General features: G+C 46.7%; 1 protein-coding gene across 1 annotated transcript; it reads left to right on the forward strand.

Moving 5' to 3' along the window:
- The first annotated feature begins 8,558 nt into the window (after positions 1 to 8,558).
- SOX11 (SRY-box transcription factor 11) lies at positions 8,559 to 10,341 on the forward strand. Its single transcript, XM_064707680.1, has one exon. The coding sequence runs from the start codon at positions 8,721 to 8,723 to the stop codon at positions 9,930 to 9,932; it is 1,212 nt and encodes a 403-aa protein (XP_064563750.1). The 5' UTR covers positions 8,559 to 8,720; the 3' UTR covers positions 9,933 to 10,341.
- Positions 10,342 to 12,611: the final 2,270 nt, after the last annotated feature.

Below are 12,611 nucleotides of genomic sequence, written 5' to 3' on the forward strand. Positions count from 1 at the left end.
TGACTGACCACTTTGTCAAACAAACTGTATGATAACCTGTAATAAACTCCTTCTATTTGCTGCTCTGTCTTAACAATTCCTAGTACAGCAAAACAGAAAAAAATAAGACCAAGTCTCATCTGACTTACAAAGATCATTAGTAACCATGTCTTGTATGCAAGAACTGGATTGGGGCCATGCTGACACAAGACAATCAGTTTTCTATACTTGCAAGATGCTGTAATGAAATGCCTGATTTGATGAAGTTAGAGGCGTTATGATATTTTCATCATTGTGTAATAAAGCATCAGGAAACCTTCAAGCCTCTAATGTTATTGAATATCTTGGTGGTGCTCATAGTAATAGTGCACAGTTTGCAATGCAAGGGAAGGAGGAGGGAGGAGGGCAGACAGTTTGGGCTTTTGGTTTAAGGTGAACAAACTTCCCCAAATTAATTTGTTCTCTATCCTTAAGTGATTGGTACAGCCAGGGTTTTACCTGTGCCTCAAATCTCCTAGCATATCCATAAATAAGAAATAGTGATAGAATATGCAGATGTTTCTCATTTTCACTACAAAGCAAAGGCTGTTAGGGGGAACAGTATGCTTGAGTTTTTTCAGCTACCTGGTTTTGGTGAATATTTAGTAATATTCTTTTAGGAACTGAAAGAACACAAAGTTATTTTTATAGTAATTAGTAATGTGCTTTAATATGTATATACATTTCTAATAGATTAATAACCAAATTTATAATAAATAAAATAAATAATAAAATATACATAAAATAAATAATAAAAATATAAAATTAAACCCAGTATTAAGTGCTGAAGTGCTAATTGCCCAGAGTCACATGCAGTATATTTAATTCATTCCTGTGAATTCAGTGGGGCTTTGTGTAGAAATAAAATAAACAGCATTTCTATGTGCCTTCATTGTTTAGCTACTGTACGATTTCTTTTGACTGCTGATATTATTTATAACAAGGAGGTTTGTTTGTTTGTTTTCCATTTGGAAAAAAAATGGGTAATGAAACATTTGTTAAATTTATTTCTTTTTAAAACAATAGCAATACAAACATTTACATGGACATAACAAAACCAGGACATAAAGAGCTTTATAAAGAACTTCATATAACCTTTTTTTTGCTAAATTTATACAACCAATATTATGTGGTTTGCTTTTTTGTTCAATAATGAATCTCTAATTTCCATTTCCACTGTACAGCTGTTGCACTTTTGGATTTGGCCTGCACAAGCCCAGGCTCCAGCAAGAACAGTCTGGATGGAGGAGTCAGGGCAGCCCACAAAGCCCATCCCAGCTTCCCCAAGCCGAGCTTTGCCAAAGCCAGGCACAGGTGGCTCAGATGGGAGCACAGTCAGGGCGCTGGAGGATGTGCTGGCTCCATGCTCCAAGTGGCTCCTGCCCAGGGGCTGAGGAGCCTCACAGCTCCCTGGGAAGGAGGTCCCAGTGCAGGCAGCACAGAGCACTGAGCTCAGCTCGACTCCAGGCAGAGCACAGCTCAAACCCCTGAGCTGGGCCCTGCTGGGGGCCTCCCTGCTGATCTGAGAGGTCACATTTTATGGCAATGCCCTTGGGTGTACTCCATTTTCTTTAGGATTAGGAAATGGCACAGGACTCAGGTGACATTTGAGGCAAGGCCCTTCTAATCAAAACCCCTGCAGATTTTTGCAGAATCCTTCTCACTGTGTAAGTCCTTCAAATTAAGATCTCTCAGGCATATGCCTCAGAGTGACTTTTCACTTACTCTGTAGTGGTGTATCCAATGGGCAGTGAGGAACAGATCCAAATCCAGTGAGTACGTGGGACATGAGACTTGCTAAGTGTCTTTCCTGCAGGAGGTCATGTTGCTGCCTCCTTCATGATAGCAGACCCAAAGAAATCAGCCTGTGTCCATTTTACAGGTTCCAATGTCATTTGGCTGTCACTGAGGGCTAGGCCAGCTGCAGCCCTCCACTGCTCTTTAGGAGGAAGGAAAAGTTAATGACAAATCTCTGTGTCTGTATCTATTCAACTGTGCACATGCTTTATATCTCTAATACTTGTATTGGTATGTTGCCTAATAAATACATTGTTACACATTTTTGTCACATCCTTGCTAAATTCCCACATTCCAAAGAGCCTGATAGACTAAAAATACTTCCTTCCCCTCTCCCACCCAAAATAGTAAGCAAATCCATTACAATAAGTATGATTGTCATTCTAGACCTCATGAAGAGAAGCTGTAGGCATATTGTATGAATTAAGTACATGATGTAATAAATCCTATATGAGTTGTAAATATTCTGCCACTAAGCAGGTCTACTGGCACACAAGTGTGAAATATTACACAGTGAAACCTGTGTGCCCTAAGAGACTACCCTAGGGTACTGACAAATACTTTACAACATCAAATTACCCATATTAAGCAAAGTGGCTCTGCAGTTTAGCCAGAAAGGGTCTATAATTGGTTCAGGGGAAAATACTTTTTCCTAAGAGACCTGCTAAAACACTGTGGATTTCAATGTCTATAGGCCAGCAATAGAAATGTACAGCATTATGAATAAACTCTGTCACTTTGAATTGTTCTGATTTTTGTGGAAGATTTCATATCAATCAAAATAAAACATGCTAAAAATAAGAGGTTTACATCCAATCTTGTATAACTGGTGGCTGAATAATTAATATTAAGATAAAATTGCTTTAAATTTACACATTAAACTTACTTCCATCAATTTTTCAGCAGAAACAAGTAAACATTTCCATTTAAACAAGCCTAGAAACAGTAACTTCTTATATCAAATATCTGCAATATAATCTCTTATGGGATTCTCTCCATGTTTTTTGAAGCATGATTTTCAGACACTTTTAATAAGAGACACATCTCTTCTAAATTGTTCTTCTGCCTAAAGTGATTTGGTAAAAATGGCATGGGGGACTGGATTCATTATCACACTGATTTTTTCTACCCAATGAGCTCAGTTTGCAAGTAAATTTCTAACTGCCAGCTGCACAAACTCAGCCTGAGTCCTGGACCCCTTCCATCTCATGCATCACCACCAGTAATAAATGTCCTATATGCCAGAATATGCCCTCCATGGCATCTGTGCAATCCCAGTGCCATCCCTGAATGTGCACAGGTGTTGCTTGGGGCAGACGTTCAAATCAATAGGGTTACACACAAGTGGCTGAGGAAATTATCTCCAAACAAAACTACCAGTACCACAATGATCTGTGGGATGGAAGAGCCAGGTTTTAATCTCACAACCAATAAGAAAAGTATTTGCCTTGAAAACAAAAATCTGAGAGGGGTGCAATGTACATGGAACATCCCAATGCTATTTTTATGCTGTTTCTTAGAGCATGAAATGGTTTTGAATGTACATGTTGCTCCAATAAGATATTTGGATTTTTTAAATTAAGATGCACTTTCCAATTAAGATATTACAAAAAATCAGTAAGTGATGTATCCTGGTTTCTTAAAACACCTTGTTGTGTAAGATCAGTATGCCAGGCTGAGAGGAAATGGCCTGTCCATATTGTCCCAGTGAGACAGCACTGTCATCCAACAATGCCTTAGGGGAGGGTGTTGGAGCAACAACATATTCCAGGATGCCAGACCTGAACTCACCACAGAGCTGCAAGAATAGGGCTGCTTTCTGCTGCAGTTTTAAGTCCTGGATTATTCCAACCCATGCACACAATCACTTTGTCTCTAGATGTCTTTGCTGATCATGTGTAACAAACAGTAAGCAATGTTTCTGGGGCTACCTACAGGCAGCAGGCAGCTCAAAATCAGTACCTGTGCCACAGCTCTGTTGGGTGGCCAGAGCTGGGCACTGGATGATGAGTAAGTGGAATATGAAGCTCTGGCAGGAGGTGAGTTAGGAGGAGCTTCTCCTGCTCCCACTACCAACTTCTCTGGGTTCCAGCAGGACCCTTCCAGCAGCAGAGGACCACACTGCCTGAGGAGATGCCACACTTTGTGCTGAGAAGCCAGAAAACCACCCTCAGACTGTCCTCACCAGGGTGGTATCTGATACGCATACTTTTGACAAAATAAAATTTTTCTGCGAACAAAATCAAGGTGAAATCTATCTGGATACTTTTGTCTGCATTTAGTTTCAAACTGGACATAATTTTTGCTAGATTATGGTTAAACTAGTATATCCTCTCAAATGACTACTCTTTTTCAGTTAAATGCATCAACTTTACCTCTTCAGCCGAAGTTTGGTTGGGACACCTGTCAGCTCTGGGCACTTTCATTTTCAAAACAAAGACTTTTTGTGAACCAGCCTTACATAATCCAAGAACATGGATACCATGCTGAAAAGAGAGGAGAGGATGCCATTTTCCTAGCAATGACAAGGAAGTTGGCTTTTCCATGTGAATTAGTAGCTTAAGATAAAAACACTAAGGCAGAGAAGATTTATCAAATCTTAAAAAGCACAGCCTGTGTGCCTTTTCACAATTTTACCATGTTTAGCTAGCATGAAGTAAGACCACAGCTTATATTTTTCCTCATGAATGCAAGACTCAAGGAATTTATGTTTATTCCAGGGGAGATCTCTAGGAAATGTGTCTGTGAACTAACCTTGGGTGTGACCCCTCCATTCAGAATTCATCATATGTTTTCTATTAAAACAAACCCCTCTTGACACTGTAATTCTCTCTTCTTCCATTCTGAATCCACAGCTTGTGACTGAAACCACTTCCCACACCTTGCAGAAGGTGCGTAACTCCGTCTTTCCCACACGTTCCCCAGGCAAAGTCATTTTGGGCTCTCCAGGCAAAAATCTGCAGCACAATTCAGAACAAGCAAGAAATAAATAGCCAAAAGAACACTGTACTCATAATACTGTTTATCATCAGAGTTAGCACAGTAAAAATCTTGGCTTTCAGTTTACTCAAATTTAACACAGAGAACAGGCACTGTAAGGAGAGGGAATATCCTCCACTTTTCTAAAACACTGTTTCTTGAACAACAAACCTTTTTTTGCTCATTTTTAGTTCCTGTTTGGTAGTCAAAATCTTATAAGGACTGCATAAGGTCAGTCACTTAAAAACACACCTCACTTTGCCTTTCTAAGCACCGATGGGGGTAGATGGAGGCGCACTGGGCCCCATGCAAGGACCTGTGTTCCTGCATGAAGAGTTTCCTGCTGCCTCAGGTCTCTGCAGGCACCTCACCAGTGTCTGCCGAGGACACCTCAGTGCTTCCAGTGCCATTCACAAGCCTCAGGTCACCCAGAATAACACACCTCCCCAGCCACAGTACTGGGAAACCCAGGGTAGGTGCACACCCACAAAAACGGACTCCATCCAAGGAGAAAAGCATTAAGCTCTTTAGTGGATCCTGTTTTACCTGGTTTTTTCCCACTTTCTGGGGTAGCCCAGCCTCCTATTGACCTAGATAATGGGAAGATGATTATTCATTTGAATTTCAAAAGAACGAGTAGTGGGCTGTTAGCTTTAACTGCTGCACTCTAATAGGAATATACATGCACACACACAATTATTGGACTGCTTTTAGAACATAAAATTATTTCATTTTAGCAGTAATATCTACTTATTCATGTACATGTTTAATCAGATTTCTAAAATCCTCGAGATTTTTTTTGTTTCATAGAGTGTGGCTATTATTTTCAGTCTGTTTTCAGCTTCATTATCTTCCTAGCACTACCCTTAAAATATAACAAAAACCAACCAAAACATAACATGAATAAGCATGAGAAAACAGTAATGCTGTTTATATGTAACAGATCACTTTTGAGGAAAAACTGAAATGCTGCCAAGACACTCAGAAAATGAGATATAACACAAAAATAGAAAAATTGGATTTATGAAAATTATGTGATGCCCATAGCATTAATACACATCTTCACAGGGACACACATGAAGGAGTGGAAATATCCCAGAAGTCTGGTGTAATGACAGTGGATTCAAATGACACCAAAGCTTTATTAAAAATGATCTCACCTGATCTTAATGTATTAAATGTCAGATTCTGTCACCCTGGCATATTGAGCCCCAGTCTTATCAATATTGATTATATGCCTTCCATTGCAATTGAGTGAAAATTTTCCAAAATAGTTTATGGCTTTTGTAAAATTATTTGAAAAAGAATAGTGAAAATTCATTGATTTTATTCACTTCACAGGAAATAAAGATACAATTTTCATTTTATGCAACTATATGACATAATGAAATCTCCCCTAAATGCCAACAACAAATTCAAACATTTTGACACTTTTCCTTTTACAAAATTACACCATTATTTCTGTCTGGATTTAAAATGCATGTAAAACTGCAGAATCTCTCACCAGGTATCTGAATGCTGGTACTTAGAGAGGAATACTAAGAAATAGGGTTAGGTGAGACACTGGTGTTCTGCTGTCAGCCTAGTGAAGGTCCCAGCAGTATCCAGGCTGCCTTCCCCCGAGGCAGTCAGGGACCTCCACACTCCGGGGACTCCTGTCCCCGTCATCTTTACAAGAAACACCCTCTCAATTTTTACAGAATCCTGCTGACCCAGAAGGCTCTACAGCGTGCCCAGTCTGAGCGAATCCTCACCCAGATGGGGCAGGAAGTGCCAAACTCATTCCTCTGGGAAGGAATGCCCTGCGCTGCCAGCAGCCCTGCCCAGAGAGACCACAGCTGACCGCAGCTGCGACAGGAACTCGGGCACTCCCTCCCAGAGGTACTGCACCCTCTTCTCATGTGGTTTCTCTAAATTTTAACGTTTTATGTCAGGTTGAGAGGCCTGCCAGTCAAATTTTCCATTTTATCCCCCGTGTCCCAAAGGATAGACATTACTATGGAGCTAGATTGTACCACGGAGTGCAGTCAGAGGGAGAGAGAGAGGTGGCAAAAGCCTGAGAGCAGAAATCACGGCTGGGCACAGTCATGGAGAGGCACAGCACTGTTTTTCAAAATTCACCTTCACGATGAAGCAACTGAACCTTCTTCAGCAATGCCCTTTTCCTTCCCTCTGTTGTGTTCACCCAGGTGGGGTCGGGCAAGGAAGGTGACATAACACGATGTATCTGCCTCAAATGTATCCTTCAAGCTCCACCTGACTCCTGACAAGTGCAGCTGAGCCCTGGCAGCCCTAACCTGTCCCTACAGCTAAAAGAAGTGTGAGACGTTTCCACTTTTTGGTTTTGTTCCTGTAACAGCTCTGGCCACTCTGCAGCCCTATGATATCAGAGTCACATCATCCAAACACAGTCATTTTGCCATAGTCTGAGGAAAATGAACCACTGGGATAATTAGAGGATGATGTACCAGGGGACCTACTGCCCCATTAGCCCCAGTTCATAGGACGTGCTCGGGCAGAAGAGAAGCTGTGCTCATTCCTCCCATTGCCATTGTGTCCGTATACAGACAGCAACCATCACAAAACTTATTAAACTTTCCCTTTTCTAATAACTGCAAACGGTAGCTGGAAAAGCGCAAAGGAGTGCATAAAACAGTATGCGAACTAATTTCCAGCATACTTTTTGCAATTAAAATGACCACAGGCGCGTAGCACACTGTCAGCCTTTGGATTTCAGACATTCTGTGATAAAATCAAACATGGGATTATCCGGATGTCCTGAATAACTTGGTGCTTCCGAGAAAACAGGCACACAAACAAACAAACAGAAAACCATCACTGTTCGATGCTTTCTGTATATTTTCACCCTGTACTTTGGGGAAGGTGCCTTTATCTTCTGCCTACAACACGCGGTAAGTGCCTCCAGGTGGGTGCGACGATTCTCACGTCCCTCCCGCGGACAGCCCGCGACTCCCCGGGGACAAGGGGACCTCCCCCACCGCGGTCACCGCCGACCGGCGGGCCGGGAGCAGCGAGGCACCGTCCGCATCCGCAGGGAGCCGGGAGCGCACCAGGCTCTACCCCCAGCCCCGTTCTTTCCCGACCAGACACCGAAACACGCCCCGGGAGGGCCGAGGCGCCTGCGGGGGTTCAGGGGAGCAGGAGGGGAAGCGGGCCATGTACGGAGAGCGCCATGCCCGCCGCGATGCGATCCGCCCGCACCCGCGGCGGGGCCACTCCCGCTCCGGGGCTGCCGCTGCAGGAGCCGCGGAGCGCCAGCGCCCCCTGCCGCCCGCCCCGAGCCACGCGGGGCGCCGCGGCCTCCGGAGGCAGCGAGACACGAGGGAGCCGCTGCCGCCGCTGCCGCCTCCCCGCACCGCCCCGCAACGCTGCGCGTCCGGCGGCGGGGGCCAGCGGGCGAAGCCCCCACAGCGGCCCTGCCGACCCCCGGGGCAGGCCGGAGCCGCTCCGCCGAGGGCCGGGGAGCGCCGGCGGCGGCGCCTCCTCCCCGCGCGGGGGTGTGTCAGCGCCCGGCCGGGGGGGCGTGGCGGCGGGCGGCGCAGAGCGGCCCCATTGGCCGGTGGCGGCGGTGATGTCACCCATATGAGGCGCTGATAACGCGCGAGGCGCGGAGCCGGGAGTTTCGCAGAAGGGGCAGCGCGCGCAGGGCGGGCGGCGGCGCGAGGCCGGGGACGGGCACAGCGCGCGCCCAGCGCTCCAGCCCAGCCGCGCCCGACCCGGCCCGGGCCGGCCCCAGCGCCGGCGGAGCGGAGCGGGCGGCACAGGCACCGCGCCCGGCCGGCCCCGCCTCGCTGCGCCGCGCACACGGCTGCTCGCAGCAGGGGCAAGGTGCGGCGGTGGGAGGGGGCGGCGGCGGAGCGGCTTTGTTGGCTCGGAGGGGAGCGGCGCCTCGGCGAGAGCCCACCATGGTGCAGCAGGCGGAGAGTACGGAGGCGGAGAGCAACCTGCCCCGGGAAGCGATGGACACCGAAGAGGGCGAGTTCATGGCTTGCAGCCCCGTCGCTTTAGACGAGAGTGACCCGGACTGGTGCAAAACAGCGTCGGGGCACATAAAGAGACCGATGAACGCGTTCATGGTGTGGTCTAAGATCGAGCGGAGAAAAATCATGGAGCAGTCTCCGGACATGCACAACGCGGAGATCTCCAAGCGCCTGGGCAAGCGGTGGAAAATGCTGAAGGACAGCGAGAAGATCCCTTTCATCCGGGAGGCGGAGAGGCTGCGGCTCAAGCACATGGCCGATTACCCCGACTACAAGTACCGTCCCAGGAAAAAGCCCAAAATGGACCCGTCGGCCAAGCCCAACGCCAGCCAAAGTCCCGAGAAAAACGCGCCCGCCAGCAGCGGCGGCAGCAAGAGCGCCAAGAGCTCCAGCAAGAAGTGCAGCAAGCTGAAATCCTCCTCCGGCTCCTCGCCGCCCAAGCCGGGAGCCAAAACCGCCCACCACGGGGACTACGCGGGAGACGAGTACGTCTTCGGCACCCTGAAAGTGAGCAGTAAGACGGTCAAGTGCGTCTTCATGGACGAGGAGGAGGATGAGGACGACGACGAGGACGAGCTGCAGCTGCGGATCAAGCAGGAGGCGGAGGAGGAGGACGAGGATGAGGAGCCGGGGCCGCAGCAGCTGCGGCGGTACAACGTGGCCAAAGTGCCGGCCAGCCCCACCTTGAGCTCCTCGGCGGAGTCCACCGAGGGGGCCAGCCTGTACGAGGAGGTGCGGGGCGGCGCCGCGGCGGCGGGCGGCGGCAGCAGACTCTACTACAGCTTCAAGAACATCACCAAGCAGGGCCCGCCGCAGCCGCAGCAGCCGCCCGGCCTCTCCCCGGCCTCCTCCCGGTCCATCTCCACCTCGTCGGCCGGCAGCGAGGAGGCGGACGACCTGCTCTTCGACCTCAGCCTCAACTTCTCCCAGCACGGCCACGCCGCCGCCGAGCTGGGGGCGGGCGCCGCCGGCGGCAACCTCTCTCTCTCGCTGGTGGACAAGGACCTGGACTCCTTCAGCGAGGGCAGCCTTGGCTCCCACTTCGAGTTCCCCGACTACTGTACCCCGGAGCTGAGCGAGATGATCGCGGGCGACTGGCTGGAAGCGAACTTCTCCGACCTGGTGTTCACGTACTGAGCGGGGGCGGCGGCCAGGGCGGACGGCGAGAGCGGCGGAGCTGCAGCGGCGCGACGCCGGCGATGATGATGATGATCATGATAATGATTAAAAAATAAGTCTTGTTTTCTTTGAAAAAAAAAAAATCTCGAAGTTAGTTCCGAGCCCGGGAGTTGTGATTTTTTTTTAAATTTTTTTTGTGTTTTTTTTAATTTTTTTATGTTTGGTGATCACAACAACAACAGCAAAGGCAAATGGGACTGGGGGAAAAATGATACAGAAGGCGCTGTTTGAAGCTTGTCGGTCTCTGATTGAAGTCTGGAAGATGGTCTGCAAAGAAGTCTTTTGGCAGCACAACTGTTACTCAAGGGGGTTTGTGGATTTTTATTTTTTTTCCCGTGAGAGATCTTAACGAACTGTTATGATTTTTTATTTTTTTTTTTCCGAAAGGGACCATTGCAACTTTTTTTGGAGGGAGAAAACTGATGTCTTCTATGCATCCGATTCTTAACAAAGCTGCAGGGAGCTTGAAAAAATGCAGACTGTACAAACGCTTACAAATAACTGAACTGACTTAAGATCAGAGTTTACTTTTCAGATCAAATTGTTTATGGTTTTACAAATGTGATTTCTACTTGCCAACTTTTTTTTTTTGTAACTTGTTCCCTTATACCTCCTTGATTGAATACCAGACAGCCTAGACCTCAGTACAAAAAGGTATTGAAACATTTTTGATACATAACAGACCTCAGTCTTTTTTAAAAATTAATATATTTTCAGGCGTATTTTTGTACAGTGAAAAGGGAACATTCTTGCTGTGTTTTTTCAGTAAGACTTTTCAGGCACTTCTTCCCTTTTATTTTCTTTGTTTTTCTCTGTTTTTAGCATGCAAGTTTGTTGGTACGTTACGTCCTGGTTTTAAAAGGATTAAAATTTTAAAAAATAATCCTTGCATCTAAAGGCCTTGTGGTTTAAAGAAAAAGAAACAAACACTTTTTTTGTACAGCTATAGTTCAGATTTGTTCAATATTTGTAGGTAAAGATTTATTGAAAATGGTGATATAGACCTCAGAGCTGTTATCTTAGTTTAAAAGATTGTATATGTACTGTACTATAGTAGGATTTTATGTATCTCATACGCTGTGATATGTGGATGGGGCCCCAGATGGAAGGTATGAAACTGGATTCTCGATTTTAGCAAAAAAAAAAAAGAAAAAAGGCACATAGTTTAAAAAGTTTCTCATGTTGTGCAATATAATCTAAAGTACAGACCATCTGCATATTTTGTAGCAAATGATGGCAAAAGCAGACTTGTGCACTGTCAACATCATAGCCTGTTTTTTTTTTTTTTAATGCTGAAAGTCTGTATCTTTACAATTTTAATAAATCAGCTGGAACTGATAGAAACTCGTATCGCAATTAGTGTCTGTAGCAGGAGCGCTGGAGATGCCGTGTTGTCACCGTGGCCCGCGGAGGAGCGGTAGCTGTAGGCTGTAGTGCATGGTCAGAGCTAGGGGGGAGGAGAGTCAGGACTGCTTCTTTGCCTTTTTTTTTTTTCCTCCTCTCGCCGCCTTTTTCCCACCGTGGGCTGCGCTCCGCGGGGCCGGGGTTTGCTCGCTGCCTCCGCGGTGCCGCTCGGGACGGCGGCAGGGGCAGGCTGGCCCCGGGCCCTTCGCTCCGCCGCCTCCCCCGCTCCGGGACGGGGCTCCGGGCGGGGGGCGCGGGGGTCCGGCTGCCTGCCTGCCCTCGGCATTGCCGGCGAGGCGACTCTCCCCGCTCTGCGTGCTCCGGGCGCTCCCCGCTGCGCTTTTTCCTCCCCCTCTCCCGTCCGCGATGAGTAACCTGGCCAGGCTCATGGAGGTGGAGATGCTGAGGGTAGCGGTGCCGCATCTCCTCCGGCCCGGGCGGCGCTCGGCCCGCCGGGGAGGCACCGCCGCTCCGGAGAGCCGCCCGCCGCTCCGGGCACGCAGCGCAGGGCAGGGGGACAGGGGAAGGGCTACGAGCTGCGGCTGCAGGCAAGCAGACTTTGTCAGTGTGCTTTTTTTTTTTTTTTTTTTTTTTGACTTTAGCAGCCATCGGATTTCAGTTGTGCGCTCTGAAATAGCTGCTGATGGCAATAAGCAGACTCACGAGGTGGAAGTTTGTTTCTCAAGAAGTTTACTTTTTTTATCTGATAGGCATTGGTAAATTATTACTACTTTTTTTTTTTTTTCTCCGCTAATTAATGATCCAGCTGTTTACAGGGACAATTCACTGTGCTGGTATTTTGGTGGCAACCACTGCTACAGGCTTTCAGACTTGCTGAAATGAAAATCCTGCATACGCATTTGTAAGGCATAATAAAACATAACATTAAAACCTGCATGCATGTTATGTTTAATCAAAGACAACTCTTAGGCATTTAAGTGGTGAGATATCTTACTTTAGGTTAGTTAAACTGGTAGTAAAATGATTAATATAATCTGATCTCTTTCTAATAATAATAATAATAATAATAAAACACTCATGATTCTAAATAAAAGTTGTTTGGCCTAAATCTTTGCTATCAGAAAAGAGATATAGCATATCTGGGAACTCAAATTTATGTCTTGCATTGTGATAATTCTTTATGAGAAACTGTGTTTTAAAACAAACTTAATTACCATTTACAAGATATCCTTGGCAATGGATAGTCCTCAATAAAACAGAGTTTCTTGAATT

Source organism: Zonotrichia leucophrys, chromosome 3, assembly GCF_028769735.1.
Source record: "Zonotrichia leucophrys gambelii isolate GWCS_2022_RI chromosome 3, RI_Zleu_2.0, whole genome shotgun sequence".
NCBI lineage: Eukaryota > Metazoa > Chordata > Aves > Passeriformes > Passerellidae > Zonotrichia > Zonotrichia leucophrys.